We start from the raw sequence: 18543 nt of genomic DNA, 5'->3' as shown, positions 1-18543 counted from the left end.
TAAGAGATACAAGCTAGAGATCAATAAAGACAAGGTAAAGAGCCTGACAATTGGAAGAGAGAGAGGAGATCTAAACATACGACTGAGTACTGGAGTGATTGAACAGGTGGATGAATTTAAATACCTAGGCGTGAATACAAGCGACGGGACAACAGGGAAAACTGTAAGGGAAGGGATCGCAATGGGACAGAGAGCGTTTGGAAGGTTATGGCAAGATACGGCAGATACGACGAGCACAAGATTGAAACTTAGATTGCTGTTTGCCGTTGTAGTACCTACCACTCTATACGGAGCGGAGTGGTGGGTGCTGAAGAAGGAAGAGGAGAGGAAACTACTTGCACTCGAGATGAAGTGTTTGAAAAGAGTCTGCGGATGATGGAAGGACAGAGTACGAAATGAGGAGGTGAGAGCAAGAATGGGACAAGTAGTTACAATTCTGGACAGAGTGCAAGATATGCAAAGGAGATGGTTTGGTCATGTGGTCATGACGAACGATGGCCAAACGCAGCATTGCACGGCAGAGTCAGGGGCACCAGACTGAGAGGGAGACTTAGAGACACGTGGTTGAATAGGTTCAGGATGAGCAACAACAACAGACGTCTGAGAGAGCTATTAGAATACAGCTACGGAGACAGTTCAAGGGCGTAATGAGAAAAAATAAAAAAAAGGCCCGCTACTTACTGCTCCAGAACAGAGGTTAAAGGAGTGTTCAAAATCAGAATCAGAAACTGATACAAAGCTGCTAATGTGAGGCTTTCAGGGAACTGTTATAATATTGGCTGAAAGTTTGTGCAAGCATCATCATCATCATCATCAGCAGCACTAGTATCAGCACTCCACTATTATGATCTCGAAGGCCAAAAGTTTGCCTCCCTCTCTCTAACTCTGTCCGTCTATCTGTCTATCTGTCTATCTATATCAGTCTTACTATCTTTCTCACTAACCAAGAATTTCGTGGTATATGTTATGTATCCTAAGTGAGACGTTGAATAACCACATAAATAAGCATAACCAAAGCTATAGAACAGTGAGTTAAGTCCCCCTTGAAATGGTTAACTAAGAAAACGAAGAAAAGCCAAGAAATACGAATTATCTCTTATCTACAGGCCAAGACGTCAAGCCGAATTGATGCATATATAATTTTCTCCCAGTGCTTTTTTTTTATTTTTTTTCACCTCCTGTCGTTCCCAGCCCTCTCGTTCTCTCGTCGTTAATCTCTCATTCAGTTCCTTCTCACTGCACGTGTAATTTTCCTTTTTTCCGAGGTCAAGTAGAGGCGGATTTTCTTTCACTTTTTCAGCTCCCTTCACTTCTCTGCTTGTGCCTGTCTCATTTTGTTTTCTTCCTGCTTTCTCACCAATATACTTCATCTCTACGTACACTCATACTTTTGTTCTATTCCTCTAGTTGTTCTTGTTCTTCTGTTTGTTCTTAATCATATGCTTGTTGCCATAGTTTGCTTCCTAACACTCTCTCTCACTCTCCCTCCATCCCTCTTTCTCTTCCATCTCCTTTATCATCAATCCACTTTCTCTTCTATAATATCTTACTCCTCATTATTCTCTCTCTCTCTCTCTCTCTCTCTCTCTCTCTCTCTCTCTCTCTCTCTCTCTCTCTCTCTCTCTCTCTCTCTCTCTCTCTCTCTCTCTCTCTCTCTCTCTCTCTCTCTCTCTCTCTCTCTCTCTCTCTCGTAACCTCAACATGCAAGCCGAGATAAAGAGAAGCTGAACTTAACTTACTCCTGAGTCGCACAGAAAGAAAACGAGAGGCGGAGGAACAGAACTAGAGCGCCAAGCAAGTGACTCCTAATCTTGCGTGGCCTTTCAGTCTCCGACAACTCCGCCGCGCCAGGACGTTCTCGCAGGAGACACACAGCGGCGGCGAAGTTTGGCCGGTTAAATTAGGCTGACTATGTAGAGAACTGGAGCGTGACGTTGTTCTAGTGTTTGGTGTGTCCTTGTTGTTGTTATTGTCGTTGTTGCTGTCTCTGTCTCTCACTCACTCCTTTTACACACACACACACACACACACACACTCACATAATTGCATTGTTTTCCTCATCCTGTTTAATTCCATACCATCTGCTTTTTTCCTGATATGCCGTTTTTATCGTGTGTGTGTGTGTGTGTGTGTGTGTGTGTGTGTGTGTGTGTGTGTGTGTGTGTGTGTGTGTGTGTGTGTGTGTGTGTGTGTGTGTGTGTGTGTGTGTGTGTGTGTGTGTGTTCTGCATACTTGAAATTATATTGGATAAAAGCGTTTAGAGAGAGATTGAAAGGAAGAAGTACATGTAGCTTGACCAGCAATGAGAGAGAGCGAGAGAGAGAGAGAGAGAGAGAGAGAGAGAGAGAGAGAGAGAGAGAGAGAGAGAGAGATTTACATAGATTTACATAGAAAATCAGACCACACAGACCCCATGGTCCAGACTTGGTGGTCTGTCCTTAAACCTAATTGATTTTACATTAATCAGAAGACTCCAAAACGTTGCATTTCTACTCTAGTTGATATTAAGTTGAAGGAAGTGACGGTCGAGCTTGTTTTGAAGGAGTCAATCGTGTTACACTGGACCACTGATGGTGGAAGCTTATTCCATTCTCGCACTACAACGTTGGTGAAGAAAAATTTTGTGCAGTCTGAATTTACTTGTCTACATCTGAGTTTTACGCCATTGTTCCTCGTGCGCAGACTGTCATCGATCATAAACAATGTTGATCTGTCTACATTCGTGAAACCATTAAGTATTTTAAAACATTCGATCAATTTTCCTCGGAGGCGACGTTTCTCAAGAGAACATGTTAGGGTGGAAAGCCTTTCTTCGTAGGATTTGTTGCGCAAGGAAGGTATCATTTTCGTTGCCCGACGCTGAACACCTTCTAATTTAGCAATATCCTTTGCATGGTGGGGGGACCAAAACTGTACCGCATATTCCAAGTGGGGTCTGACTAAACTGTTGTAGAGCGGGAGTATTACATCTTTATTCTTGAATACAAAGTTTCTTTTAATGAAGCCCAACATTCTGTTCGCTTTATTTGCTGCATCGATGCAGTGCTGTGAGAATTTGAGGTTTGACGCGATTTTGACCCCCAAGTCTTTGACGCATTGAACGCTTTTGAGTTTAACGCCGCGCATTTCGTATTCGAACTTCTTATTCCTCGTTCCAACTTGAAGGAAGGAAGAGAGAGAGAGAGAGAGAGAGAGAGAGAGAGAGAGAGAGAGAGAGAGAGAGAGAGAGAGAGAGAGAGAGAGAGAGAGAGAGAGAGAGAGAGAGAGAGAGAGAGAGAGAAAAGTACACAGATAAAAAAGATAGCCAAGTTGATAAATGGATACAAATATAAATATATAGATAGATGGATAAGTAGATGATAAAATATAAAGTTAAATCCACTAAGAAGTGTGTTCCTTGGTGGGTGTGGGGTAACTGCCGCCATAGGGAAGAACTGGACAGGTAAAAGTCTTCAGACGCTAGGAAAGGAAGTCCTGCCTTGTCTTCCTCCTTATGGGTGTGCATTCCTCACCTACTGGTGGGTGTGGAGTATCTGCCTCCAAAGGAAAGAATTGGACTGGTAAAACCATTCATCCGTTAGGAAAGGAAATCCTGCCTTGTTTTCCTCCTTAGTAATGGCGGCGGCGCGGGAAGAGGCAGGAAAAGGCCTTGCGAACACGCCGGACAAAGGCCGCCTTCTTGGATGTCTCGCCCGCGTACATCCTGACTGTCTCGATGATCTGGGCCACCGAGGGCCGCTCTTCCGGGTCTGCTGCCATGGCGCTGTCGGCCAGCACCTCCAGGCCGGGGTAACGCGTGTGTGGCACGTGGCCAGGGCGCGCTTCAGGACGTAGCCGAGGGAGAACACGTCCACAGGGGGCGAGCACGGCGCGCCGCGCCGCAGCTCCGGGGCTATCCAGGGCGTGCAGTGCGTGTGCGTGAGCGCGTTGCGGAGTCCTGTGCCGAATGTCTTGGCCAAGCCGTAGTCAATGAGGGACACCTGCAGGAGGCTGTCGGCGCCTTGGTGCAGCACCACGTTGTCGGGCTTGATGTCGGTGTGGGCGTATCCGCGGGCGTGGAGCTGCCGCACGTCCCGGGCCAGCGCCACGAAGGCCGCCAGTTTGTCAGTGTCGCGGGGAGCAAGGTTTTGCAGGTCGCAGAAGGTGTTCTGGCCGCGGAAGGTGGTGAGCATGGCGGGGAACCCAAAGCTGGTGCCCAAGACCTTGGGGGCGCCCGCCGCGCCGTCTAGGTCCAGCAGGATGTCAAACTCCCTGCGGAACATGCCGGCGAGGCGCTGCTCCCTAGCCACCTTGAGGCAGCACAGGGCGCCGCCGACCTCCACCAGGTACACCGTGCACGAGGCGCCGCGCCCCAGCACCTGCTTGTGCTCGGCCACCAGCGTGTCGATGCGCTCACTCGTCAGCACGAGGAGGGGGGTGGTGTGTGGGGGAGCCATTTCTCTGTCTCACCATGCCGTATGTGTGTGGCGATTTAGGGTTAGACCTCGGTTTTCAACGGTTAGTTTTGTTCAGTTCGGTTTAGCTTGGAGTTAGGGCGGAAAAAGAGGGAGTCTAGATCTGGACGGCTGTCGCATGCACGAACACACGCACCCACGCACGCACGCAGGCACACACACACACACACACACACACACACACACACACACACACACACACTGTTGTTGGAATATCTGGTATTAGCTTATCGAGAGCGTGCGCTAATACTAAGAATTTTTTTGAAAAAGTGCTAAAAATTATTGCCTCTATTAACCAGTTTTCTATGGCTCTCTTAAACATATTTTGCTAATAAATCTGGGAGCGAATTATATATATATATATATATATATATATATATATATATATATATATATATCTATATATATATATATATACACATATATATATATATATATATATATATATATATATATATATATTATGGCGGACCCTCCATGTACGCAACTTCCTTGTTGGGTTGCAAGTGGTGAATGCTGACCCACCAGTTGACGAAAGCTCACCCTCTCTGGGTGAGATCAGGGAGGCTGTGGCCAAGTTGAGGGGTGGGAAGGGACCTGGTGCCTGTAACATCAGCGCGGAGCTGCTCAAAGTTGGAGGTGATGCCATGATCCATGGGTTGCATGCGGTCTTGACTGCCGTAAGACAGTCCGGTACCATTCCTCATGACTGGAAGAGGGGGTTGATCGTCCCTATCTGGAAAGGGAAAGGGGACCGCCAGGACTGCAACAACTACCGTGGTATTACACTGCTCAGTGTGCCAGGCAAGGTGCCTCCCCACCTATTGCTGATGCGAATTCGCAGGTAGCTGCTGAAGCTGCAGAGACCTGAACACCTGTAATGAGTTTTCCGGAGTATTTTCAAGGTCCCATCACAGAGGCTTCGTCAGACTACCGCCAGGGCCGTAAACTACCCCTGGACACGCCCAACACTCCACGACAGCCTTGCCCAGTGTGTGTGCCTGGACGCCGAAAGGTTTACCAACATGACCCCAGAAGTAGCCGGTGACGTGATTCAGGGCGCCGCGACTGGCTCGGGTCCGGCATGCATGACATAGTTTAAAGGCCCATCATTCATCCCTGCGCCGCCCTCAAGGTCAAGCTGGCCTTAGCCCCGCCCCGGCACACGATAGAAAACGTTTTTATTGTAAGGCAGACTCCGGGATTTGATGGCGCTCCCTGCTGGAGTGACTGACTTAGTTTAAGAATGGCTGATTGAATGCCTTGACTGACTGACTGACTTATCTTGACTAGCTGACCATGCTGATGTAAGTGACTGACTGACCGACTGACTCGCTGGCTGTGTGGCTACGAAAATAACTGACTGAATGGCTGACTGACTAAATGACTGACTGACTGACTGACTGACTGACTAGCTGTCTGACTACCTACGTAACTGTCTGACTGCCAGACTAACTAATGCATAAATGACTGACTGATTTGGCTGACTGACTGACTGACTGACTCTGTGGCTACGTAAAAAAGGATTGATTGCCTGACTGACTAAATGACTGACTGACTGACTGACTCTGTGGCTACGTAAAACAAATGATTGATTGCCTGACTGACTAAATGACTGACTGACTGACTAGCTGTCTGACTACCTACGTAACTGTCTCACTGCCAGACTAACTAATGCATAAATGACTGACTGATTTGGCTGACTGACTGTGGCTACGTAAAAAAAAAATGATTGACTGCCTGACTGATTAAATGCCTTACTGACTGACTGACTGACTAGCTGTCTATCTACCTACGTAACTGTCTGACTGCCAGATTAATTAATGCATAAATGACTGACTGATTTAGCTGACTGACTGACTGACTGACTGACTCTGTGGCTACGTAAAAAAAATGATTGATTGCCTGACTGACTAAATGACTGACTGACTGACTGACTGACTGACTGAATGAATGGCTAACACACTGACTGAATGAATGAGTGAATTTTTATCTATCTATCTGACTGTCTATCTGTCTAACTGAGAGAGAGAGAGAGAGAGAGAGAGAGAGAGAGAGAGAGTCACTACGTACGAAAGGAGAATAAGGGAGCTAAATTTTAAAAAGAGCAAATGGAGATAATTAATGAAAATATACCGAAATGTAATACGATGAAAGCATCAAGCTATTTATTTTCCGTCCCTTGTAGTTAAGCCGATGACATTATTAAAGTTTTGTCCATGTGTAAATATGACAATGACAACAAAAACAGCAGGAAATGATAATACCTATACTACAACAGTAATATCAGCAACAACTATTGCTACGATAACAAATATTGCTACTAACACCGCTATTGCTACTACTACTACTACTACTACTACTACTACTACTGCAACTATTACTACTAATAGTATTACTACTACTACTACTACTACTACTACTACTAATAATAATAATAATAATAATAATAATAATAATAATAATAATAATAATAATAATAATAATAATAATAATAATAATAATATTATTACTACTACTATTACTACTACTACTACTACTACTACTACTACTACTACTACTACTACTACTACTACTACTACTACTACTACTACTACTACTTTTTTTTCTACCACTACGGGCCTCCATCTATTAGAGTTGCGTTGTGAGCGGTATATTCTCTCATATCCTTTCACAAAGCAATTCATTGGCCCCACCCCGCCAATGACTGGCCGACAACCATCTTTATTTAATATTACAAACTTTACTAAACATTTTATTTTTAAGCTAACAGAGCTTGTGGTTGATACGACTATCAACCACCGTCGCCTCAAAGTCCAGGTCGGCAATGCGGGTGGTTTTGGGTGCAGGTAACCTGGTTCCTCTCAGGCAGACCAAGGCTGACCTCAGGAGGGAGAAGGACAGCCTGCATCTCATCCAGGCGACCACACTGCTTCTTGGCTGTTGTTTCTTATCCGTCAGTGTCTCGGCGAGTCTTGCGTAGAAGCTCTGCGCCCTTGGTCCCATCCCTCCTGCCGTCGTGAATACTACCGGGGTGAAGGAGCCCTGGTCCACATTCTGTATTCTTTCTTCATATGCTCTGTTCTTCTCTTGTTCGTTTCTTCTGTGGGCTGCATCAAGGGTCAGGTCTCTGTGGCAATGGGCCATGGGATCAAAGATCCTTATGTCAAAATATGCCCTTTCTCCACGAGTCCAAAACCCTAAGGCGCTAACATCCACTCGTGCTTCGTTCGAAACATTAGCGGTGCGTCTGGCGAGGTGTTCGCCTTGCAGAGGGAGCAGCATGGGTTCCACAGTCACGTCGTGGCAGACTTCTTTCAGCATCTGAGCTGTTACGTCTCTTACTTCATCATGTCTCATGCAGACGAAACCTCCTCTCTTGCATGTCATGGCATGATTTTGGTTGAAGGGTGAGCCACAGTTACACATTTTTGGGAGCCCATCCACGGGCCAGCCATACCTGAAGGCAAGGGCATCAGTAAAATCTTTTTTGTTTAAGTTGAAGCCTTTTGCCCTGATAGGTAGTGTGGTTAGCCAGTTTGAAGCGCCCACTTCCTGTGCAATATCTGTCCTCCTCCTTGTGTCTTCTGGGAGTTCTCTCATTAGGTCACTCAGAGTGTCTCTCTGTTTTTCTCCTCTGTTTATGGAGATTTCATTCCTTAGTGACCTAATACCTTGAGGGTTGTCTTCTCCCCTTTCATTTTGATTGGTAATATATCCGGTCAAGGAGGCTGTGATTCGGATTGAGTTCCCAAATTCAGACTTAGCCAGATTTTGCGGGTTGGTGATGCCGAGCCCACCCAATCGCCGGTATGAAGGTGTTTCTGATAGCATATTCCAGAGGTTTTAGTAACGGAGCAACATCAGGAACTGTCCTCATGAGGTAGTTCCATTTATGCTTGACACCGTACGTAAATGCTGCGTAGGCTGCCTGCGGTTCTGTTTTGGCGATCTCGCTCAGCCTCTGTAGTTCGGACTCCCAGCGCTTTACAGCTGCTTTCACATATTCGGTTCTGTATTCAGCTGTTCCAATGGCTGCCCCGAGGTGTCTTTCTCCAGTCACTGACAGTTTCACGTTACTGCCCTGGAATGCTGTTTTGGCCCGATCGTATGCCTCTGGTTTTACAATCACCACAGACTTCGTGGCGTTGGGACGGTACCCTATTTTAGGGCCGTGCTCATTGACGAGGTCCCACCATTTCCTGAGGTCTGCAGACTTTCCTACCCCGGTGAGGTCATCCGCATACGCCACCTGTTTGACGTTGGTGTTTTCATGGCGGATGATGTCCTGCAGCCTCATCATTCCCAGGGCAAACATTGCCATGGCCACTGGGTCCCCCTGGGTGGTGCCCTCTGAGGATTGTATGGCCACCGGGTCTCCAAGTCGTTGGTCATTATGACTGCTGATGAACAGTCTGGCAGGTTCCTTGTATGTATTTTCAATATATTGGGCGAATATAGGGCACTTGATTTTGATGTTGTGCAGTGCTGTTTCCCTATTGATGTTGTTGAACGCATTTGCAGCGTCCACCATCAGCACCGCCTCGCATTCTGGGTCTTCGAACATTTTCCTGACGGCGTGAATGGCAGCTTCACATCCAGCCTGCTGACCCGCACACACTTGGAGGTTTCCCACCGCCTTCCTCACGTCGTCCTTCACCACCTCCATGACAGCCTTGCCTATGATCCTCCTGAGCACTTCCCCCATCCCGATGGGGCGACAGCCTGTTTTTTTATCCAGCGGGATGAGCCGGCAGGCCATCAAAGGCTCGAGGTGCTGGCAATTCTCTGACGCCAATTTTCTTGCTAGGGCGGCTATTGCGTCGCGAAGATCCACAGCTGGATTACCAAAGATGTTCTTACTGAGGAGGTGTTTCCACCCCTTGGCATCCAAGCCTGATGGTCCAGCCGCTCCCTGCGTGTGAAGGGCGTGCTTCCAGATCACGTCACCGCTGATATGGTCGAAGACAACTCGATGCGGCGGGGTGTAGTCCCCAAGGAACTTCATTTCTGGGTGTGCAGGTCTAGGATCTGGATGCTTGTCCTTAAGGATCTGGCGTGTCTCTTCCGTCATGGGAAGGACTCCTGCTGCCTCATCTTCTATTGACAGTGATCTAATTGCCATGGCCACTTTGCCTTGTCTCATCTTGTCAGCAAAGTTTCTAGCCCTGTCGTTACTGTCCTTCTTGCGACTGTTACGTCTGCTTAGTCTCTCCTGCAGTGTTTTAGCCTCGTCAAGTAGCTTCCGGACGTCCCCTTTCCTCCACAGCTCCATTCTTCTTTGTCCTCAGATTGTTTCGACTTTTTGTGAGTCCGTTGGCATATGAGGTGCGGTAGTATGGCCAGAATCTTTAAAGCGTAGGGGGCGATTTGCGTGGAGTTGTTGTACGCTCTAATGAGGTAGGTTTTCCTCTATCAAGGTTTTGGTGGCGTTACATCTCGGGGCCTCAAATACGTTATTGGGAGTAAACGTTACCACATGATTGTAAGCGTCTCGCACCCACTCCTCTGTTTCCTCGAGTGTCCACCTCTGCCAGAAGCGGAGCTCGCGCGAGGCGTCCTCACCCTGGTCACCCTGCCCTTGTCTCTCGCCACCTGCACCACCTACAACCTGATCATCTCCAGCGCCTTCATTGGCCTGTCCACCCAGCACCCCTTCTGGTTGCTCACCATTTTCCACATCCTGCCGTTGAGGGTTTGGGTTTCGACAATCTCCACCTCTCTTACAGTTCACACAGGGCTGGCCTCGTCTTACGCACGAGCACTGAACACAGTTTTGATTTCGAGACGAACAAGCGCAACATTGAGGGGGCTCCATTTCGGTGCCATTATGCATGCTAGTGTATCTTAGTTGCTATTTGTGGTGATGAATAGAGCAATAGTAGTAGACCCCACTTTGACTCTTGTCTCCCCCCATATACCTACACACAGACATACACTTACATATGCTTACTCTGCCTTTACGGTAATACTAGAATAATTGTTTATTTTTCCACTACCATTGCTCCTCGCCAACACTTTACAATCTTACTAATGCACCTGACCCTACACATTTGAGTTGAGTAGTAGTAGTAGTAGTGATATCATTACCAGCAGTTCGCCGAGTCAGATACTCTGTGTTTTATGGCCCTCAGGCGGGGGTGGGAAGTTACTGGGCAGCGGGGCGGGGTTAACAGGGACCCGGGAAGTGAGGTGATGCTTGGGTAGCGTTAGGGGGGTGGGGGGTGGGGGGGTTAGGGGCTGTTTACTGTTTGCCCTCGGTCTTGAAAACTGACCCACCTCCGCCCATCCCGACACGCCTGCAAGAACTCACCACTCCCCTATAAATCACTGACATTTAATCTATTTGACATACTGAGAAAATATATTGGATGATGTACATGGAAAAACTATAACTTGCTCTCTCTTCTCTCTCCCTCTCTCTCTCCCCTCTCTACTCTCACTCCCCCTTCCCCTCCTCCTCTACCACTCTCTCTCCCGCTTCTCCACTCTCTTTCCCTCCTTTCTCCTCTTTCCCTCTTTCCCTCCCACCTTCCGGCCGTCCGCCACAGAGTCGAGCGTCGCTCACAAGCACCGAGGGGACGTGGGCTTTCTTCCGTAACCACTGACCCAATATTTATCGTTACACCAGTGTTTTTCACACTGCCGGCCAGCACACGGCCCTCTCAAAAAGCAGTAATTCGTAATTAACACCTGCATCGTCAATGGCACCAGATTGCACTATATTTCGTTACGTTCACTGCACGTTCACGCGTACGAAGGTATACATTCCAATGCGGTGTCGGCTATAGGACCTAACTTATGACACAAAACAAAGGAGCTAATCACAGCACGTCCTCTCACTACGCTACTACTACTACTACTACTACTACTACTTTCATGGGCACTCTTTTAATTCATTATGTATGATCATTATACCTCAAAGTAGAATTCATTGTTGATCATTTAAACCACAGAGTAAAATTAGTAGTTTATTCACCCAGTCTTATAAGGCACCATTATCGCACACAGGATTATCACCTGCCCAAGTAATATAGGTAACGCGACTTTAAGAATGTTACCTGAGGTAATTATTGTTTAGAGGTTCTGATGGTGAACTAAGGGTCATAGGACAGGGTCCACTGATTAGCGGTTAGCTTACGTATCTTACATCACTAATATTCTATATTGAGGAGCAAATGTTAGCACCTAGATATTGAGAAGCAGATGATAGCACCCCGATATAGAGGAGCAGGTGAGAGCACCTTGATATTAAAGAGCAGATGTAAACAGCTCCATATAGAGGAGCAGATGAAAGCACCTCGATATTGAGGAGCAGATTAGAGCACCTTGATATTGAGGAATCAGGTGAAAGCTTATCGATATTGGGGAGCAGATGATAGCACCTCGATAATGATGAGCAGATGAAAGCACCTCGATATTGAGGAGCAGATAGAAGCACCTCGATATTGAGGAGCAGATAAAAGCACCTCGATATTGAGGAGCAGATAAAAGCACCTCGATATTGAGGAGCAGATAAAAGCACCTCGACGCTGAGTAGCAAGTGAAAGCGCATCGATATTGAGAGCAGCTGAAAGCACCTTGATACTGAGGAGCAGGTGAAAGCACTTCGATATTGAGGAGCAGGTGAAACCACCTCGATACTGAGGAGCAAGTGAATGCACATCGATATTGAGGAGCAGATGAAAGCCCCTCAATACCGAGGAGCAGATAATACCATCTCGATATTCAGGAGCAGATAAAAGCACATCGATATTGAGGAGCAGGTGAAAGCACCTCGATATTGAGGAGCAGGTGAAAGCACCTCGATATTGAGGAACAGGTGAAAGCACATCGATAATGATGAACAGGTGAAAGCACATCGATAATGAGGAGCAGGTGAAAGCACATCGATATTGAGGAGCAGGTGAAAGCACATCGATAATAAGGAGCAGGTGAAAGCACATCGATATTGAGGAGCAGGTGAAAGCACATCGATATTGAGGAGCAGGTGAAAGCACATCTACATTGAGGAGCAGATGAAAGCACCTTGATATTGAGGAGCAGATGAAAGCACCTTGATATTGAGGAGCAGATGAAAGCACCTTGATATTGATAAGCAAGTGAAAGCACCTTGATATTGATAAGCAAGTGAAAGCACCTTGATATTGATAAGCAGATGTAAGCACCTTGATATTGATAAGCAAGTGAAAGCACCTTGATATTGATAAGCAAGTGAAAGCACCTTGATATTGATAAGCAAGTGAAAGCACCTTGATATTGAGAAGCAGATGAAAGCACCTTGATATTGATAAGCAGATGAAAGCACCTTGATATTGGATATTGAGAAGCAGATGAAAGCACCTTGATATTGATAAGCAAGTGAAAGCACATTCATATTGAGGAGCAGATGAAAGCACCTTGATATTGAGGAGCAGATGAAAGCACCTTGATATTGAGGAGCAGATGAAAGCACCTTGATATTGATAAGCAAGTGACAGCACCTTGATATTGAGGAGCAGATGAAAGCACCTTGATATTGATAAGCAAGTGACAGCACCTTGATATTGAGGAGCAGATGAAAGCACCTTGATATTGATAAGCAAGTGAAAGCACCTTGATATTGATAAGCAAGTGAAAGCACCTTGATATTGAGGAGCAGATGAAAGCACCTTGATATTGAGGAGCAGATGAAAGCACCTTGATATTGAGGAGCAGATGAAAGCACCTTGATATTGATAAGCAAGTGAAAGCACCTTGATATTGATAAGCAAGTGAAACCACCTTGATATTGATAAGCAGATGTAAGCACCTTGATATTGATAAGCAAGTGAAAGCACCTTGATATTGATAAGCAAGTGAAAGCACCTTGATATTGATAAGCAAGTGAAAGCACCTTGATATTGAGAAGCAGATGAAAGCACCTTGATATTGATAAGCAGATGAAAGCACCTTGATATTGGATATTGAGAAGCAGATGAAAGCACCTTGATATTGATAAGCAAGTGAAAGCACCTTCATATTGAGGAGCAGATGAAAGCACCTTGATATTGAGGAGCAGATGAAAGCACCTTGATATTGAGGAGCAGATGAAAGCACCTTGATATTGATAAGCAAGTGACAGCACCTTGATATTGAGGAGCAGATGAAAGCACCTTGATATTGATAAGCAAGTGACAGCACCTTGATATTGAGGAGCAGATGAAAGCACCTTGATATTGATAAGCAAGTGAAAGCACCTTGATATTGATAAGCAAGTGAAAGCACCTTGATATTGAGGAGCAGATGAAAGCACCTTGATATTGAGGAGCAGATGAAAGCACCTTGATATTGAGGAGCAGATGAAATCACCTTGATATTGATAATCAAGTGAAAGCACCTTGATATTGATAAGCAAGTGAAACCACCTTGATATTGATAAGCAGATGTAAGCACCTTGATATTGATAAGCAAGTGAAAGCACCTTGATATTGATAAGCAAGTGAAAGTACCTTGATATTGATAAGCAAGTGAAAGCACCTTGATATTGAGAAGCAGATGAAAGCACCTTGATATTGATAAGCAGATGAAAGCACCTTGATATTGGATATTGAGAAGCAGATGAAAGCACCTTGATATTGATAAGCAAGTGAAAGCACCTTCATATTGAGGAGCAGATGAAAGCACCTTGATATTGAGGAGCAGATGAAAGCACCTTGATATTGATAAGCAAGTGACAGCACCTTGATATTGATAAGCAAGTGAAAGCACCTTGATATTGATAAGCAAGTGACAGCACCTTGATATTGATAAGCAAGTGAAAGCACCTTGATATTGATAAGCAAGTGACAGCACCTTGATATTGAGAAGCAGATGAAAGCACCTTGATATTGATAAGCAAGTGAAAGCACCTTGATATTGAGGAGCAGATGAAAGCACCTTGATATTGATAAGCAAGTGAAAGCACCTTGATATTGAGGAGCAGATGAAAGCACCTTGATATTGAGGAGCAGATGAAAGCACCTTGATATTGATAAGCAAGTGACAGCACCTTGATATTGAGGAGCAGATGAAAGCACCTTGATATTGATAAGCAAGTGAAAGCACCTTGATATTGATAAGCAAGTGAAAGCACCTTGATATTGAGGAGCAGATGAAAGCACCTTGATATTGAGGAGCAGATGAAAGCACCTTGATATTGAGGAGCAGATGAAAGCACCTTGATATTGATAAGCAAGTGAAAGCACCTTGATATTGATAAGCAAGTGAAAGCACCTTGATATTGATAAGCAGATGTAAGTACCTTGATATTGATAAGCAAGTGAAAGCACCTTGATATTGATAAGCAAGTGAAAGCACCTTGATATTGATAGGCAAGTGAAAGCACCTTGATATTGAGAAGCAGATGAAAGCACCTTGATATTGATAAGCAGATGAAAGCACCTTGATATTGGATATTGAGAAGCAGATGAAAGCACCTTGATATTGATAAGCAAGTGAAAGCACCTTGATATTGATAAGCAAGTGAAAGCACCTTGATATTGATAAGCAAGTGAAAGCACCTTGATATTGAGGAGCAGATGAAAGCACCTTGATATTGAGGAGCAGGAGAAAGCACCTGGATATTAAGTAGCAGATGAAAGCACCTTCATATTGAGGAGCAGATGAAAACACCTTGATATAGAGGAGCAGATGAAAGCGCCTTGATACTGAGGAGCAGATGAATGCACCTCGATACTGAGGAGCAGATGAAAGCACCTTGATATTTATGAGCAGGTGAAAGCACATCGATATTGAGGAGCAGGTGAAAGCACATCGATATTGAGGAGCAGGTGAAAGCACATCGATATTGAGGAGCAGGTGAAAGCACATCGATATTGAGGAGCAGGTGAAAGCACATCGATATTGAGGAGCAGGTGAAAGCACATCGATATTGAGGAGCAGGTGAAAGCACATCGATATTGAGGAGCAGGTGAAAGCACATCGATATTGGGGAGCAGATGAAACTATCTTGATATTGAGGAGCAGATGAAGGAACCTTGATATTGAGGAGCAAGTGAAAGCACCTTGATATTGAGGAGCAGGTGAAAGCACATCGATATTGGGGATCGGGTGAAAGCACTTTGATATTGAAGAGCAGATAAGAGCACCTCGATGTTGAGGAGCAGATGATATCACCTCGATATTGAGGAGCAGATGAAAGCACTTCGATATTGAGGAGCAGATGAAAGCACCTTGTTATTGAGGAGCAGATGAAAGCACCTTGTTATTGAGGACCAGATGAAAGCACCTCGATATTGAGGAGCAGTTGAAAGCACCTCGATATTGAGCAACAGATGAAATCACCTCGATATTGAGGAGCAGATGATACCACATCGATATTGATGAGCAGATTAAAGCTCATTGATATTGAGGAAGATGATAGCACCTCGATATTGAAGAGCAGCTGAAAGCATCTCGATAATGAGGAGCAGATGAAAGCACCTCGATATTGAGGAGCAGATGAAAGCACCTCGATATTGAGGAGCAGATAAAGGCACCTCGATAATGAGGAGCAGATGAAAGCATCTCGATACTGAGGAGCAGATGAAAGCACCTCGATATTGAGGAGCAGATGAAAGCAAATTCATATTGAAGAGCAGATGAAAGCACTTTCATATTGAGTACCAGAAGAAAGCACCTTGATAATGTGGAGCAGATGAAAGCACCTTGATATGACGAGCAGATGAAAACACCTCGATATTGCGGAGCAGATGAGAGCACATCAATATTGAGGAGCAGATGAAAGCACCTTGATATTGAGGAGCAGAAGAAAGCACCTTGATATTGAGGCGCAGATGAAAGCACCTTGATATTGATGAGCAGATGAAAGCACCTTGATATGGAGGAGCAGATAAAAGCAACTTGAAATTGAGGAGCAGGTGAAAGCACATCGATATTGTGGAGCGGATGAAAGCACCTTGATATTGATAAGCAGTTGAAAGCACCTTGATATTGAGGAGCAGGTGAAAGCACATCGATATTGGCGAGCGGGTGAAAGCACCTTGATATTGAGGAGCAGGTAAAAGCACATCGAAATTGAGGAGCAGGTGAAAGCACCTCGATATTGGGGAGCGGCTGAAAGCACTTTAATATTGAGGAGCAGATAAAAGCACCTCGATATTGAGGAGCAGATGAAAGCACCTCGATACTGAGGAGCATGTGAAAGCACATCGATATTGAGGAGCAGATGAAAGCCCTTCGATATTGAGGAGCAGATAATAGCAACTCGATGTTGAGGAGCAGATGAAAGCACCTCGATATTGATGAGCAGGTGAAAGCATATCGATATTGAGGAGCAGGTAAAAGCCCCTCGATATTGAAGAGCAGATGAAATTCCCTTTATATTGATGAGCAGGTGAAAGCACATAAATATTGAATAGCAGATGAAAGCCCCTCGATGTTGAGGACCAGATGAAAGCACATCGATGTTGGGGAGCAGGTGAAAGCACATCTATATTGAGGAACAGGTGAAAGCACATCTATATTGAGGATCAGGTGAAAGCACATCTATATTGAGGAGCAGGTGAAAGCACATCTATATTGAGGAGAAGGTGAGAGCACATCTATTTTTTTTTTTTTTTACAACAGAGGAGGCAGCTCAAGGGCACACAAAAAAAGAAAACAATAATAAAAAAAAAGCCCGATACTCGCTGCTCCTAAAAAAGAAACAAAAGAAGTGGCCGAAAGGAAGATCACATACAGGAGGAGAGGTGTCCTGATACCCTCCTCTTGAAAGAGTTCAAGTCGTAGGCAGGAGGAAATACAGATGAAGGAAGATTGTTCCAGAGTTTACAAGCGTGAGGGATGAAAGAGTGAAGATGCTGGTTAACTCATGCATAAGGGGTTTGGACAGTATAGGGATGAGCATGAGTAGAAAGTCGAGTGCAGCGGGGCCGCGGGAGGGGGGGAGGCATGCAGTTAGCAAGTTCAGAAGAGCAGTCAGCGTGGAAATATCGATAGACGATAGAAAGAGAGGCAACATTGCGGCGGAATTTAAGAGGTAGAAGACTATCAGTATGAGGAGGAGAGCTAATGAGACGAAGAGCCTTAGCCTCCACTCTGTCCAGAAGAGCTGTGTGAGTGGAGCCCCCCCACACATGAGATGCATACTCCATACGAGGGCAGACGAGGCCCTTGTATATGGACAGCAACTGTGCAGGGGAGAAGAACTGGCGGAGACGGTACAGAACGCCCAGCCTCGAGGAAGCTGATTTAGTAAGAGATGAGATATGAAGTTTCCAGTTCAGATTTTGAGTTAAGGATAGACCGAGGATGTTTAGTGTTGAGGAAGGTGATAGCTGGGTGTTGTCAAAGAATAGGGGATAGTTGTTTGGAAGATTGTGTCGAGTGGATAGGTGGAGAAACTGTGTTTTTGAGGCGTTGAAGGACACCAGGTTCTTCTTGCCCCAATCGGAAATAATAGTAAGGTCTGAGGCTAAGCGTTCTGCAGCCTCCAGCCTTGAGTCGTTAAGTTCCTGAAGGGTGGGTCTTCTATTAAAAGAAGTTGAGTAATGCAGAGTGGAATCATCGGCGTAGGAATGGATAGGACAGTTCGTTTTGGAAAGAAGATCATCAATGAACAACAGACAAAGAGTGGGAGATAGGACAGAACCCTGTGGGACACCACTGTTAATAGATTTAGGGGAAGTACAGTGACCGTCTACCACGGCAGAAATAGAACGGTCAGAAAGGAAACTGGAGATAAAGGTATAGAGAGAAGGATAGAAACCGTAGGAGGATAGTTTAGAAAGCAAAGATGTGTGCCAGACCCTATCAAAAGCTTTTGATATGTCCAGCGCAATAGCAAAAGTTTCACCGAAACGGCTAAGAGAGGATGACCAAGAGTCAGTTAAGAAGGCTAGGAGATCACCAGTAGAACGCCCCTTGCGGAACCCATACTGGCGATCAGATAGAAGGTCAGAAGTGGAAAGGTGCTTTTGAATCTTCCGGTTAAGGATTGATTCAAAAGCTTTAGATAGACAAGAAAGTAAAGCAATAGGACGGTAGTTTGAGGGATTGGAGCGGTCACCCTTCTTAGGTACAGGCTGTATGAAGGCATACTTCCAGCAAGAAGGAAAGGTAGATGTTG

At 45.4% G+C, this 18543-nt stretch overlaps 1 protein-coding gene across 1 annotated transcript; it reads right to left on the bottom strand.

Annotated features, from left to right (window-relative positions):
* Positions 1 to 482: 482 nt before the first annotated feature.
* LOC126994883 (serine/threonine-protein kinase PkaB-like) lies at positions 483 to 4436 on the bottom strand. The gene is made up of 2 exons (XM_050854147.1): positions 3778 to 4436; positions 483 to 537 (listed from the first exon to the last, which is right to left on the bottom strand). Exons 1-2 carry the CDS (start codon positions 4434 to 4436, stop codon positions 483 to 485), a joined length of 714 nt encoding a protein of 237 aa, XP_050710104.1.
* Between the last annotated feature and the right edge of the window lie 14107 nt (positions 4437 to 18543).

Source organism: Eriocheir sinensis, unplaced genomic scaffold, assembly GCF_024679095.1.
Source record: "Eriocheir sinensis breed Jianghai 21 unplaced genomic scaffold, ASM2467909v1 Scaffold905, whole genome shotgun sequence".
Lineage (NCBI taxonomy): Eukaryota > Metazoa > Arthropoda > Malacostraca > Decapoda > Varunidae > Eriocheir > Eriocheir sinensis.
The sequence above is the reverse complement of the archived record's forward strand: the minus strand, read 5'-3'. Positions and strand labels throughout refer to the sequence as shown.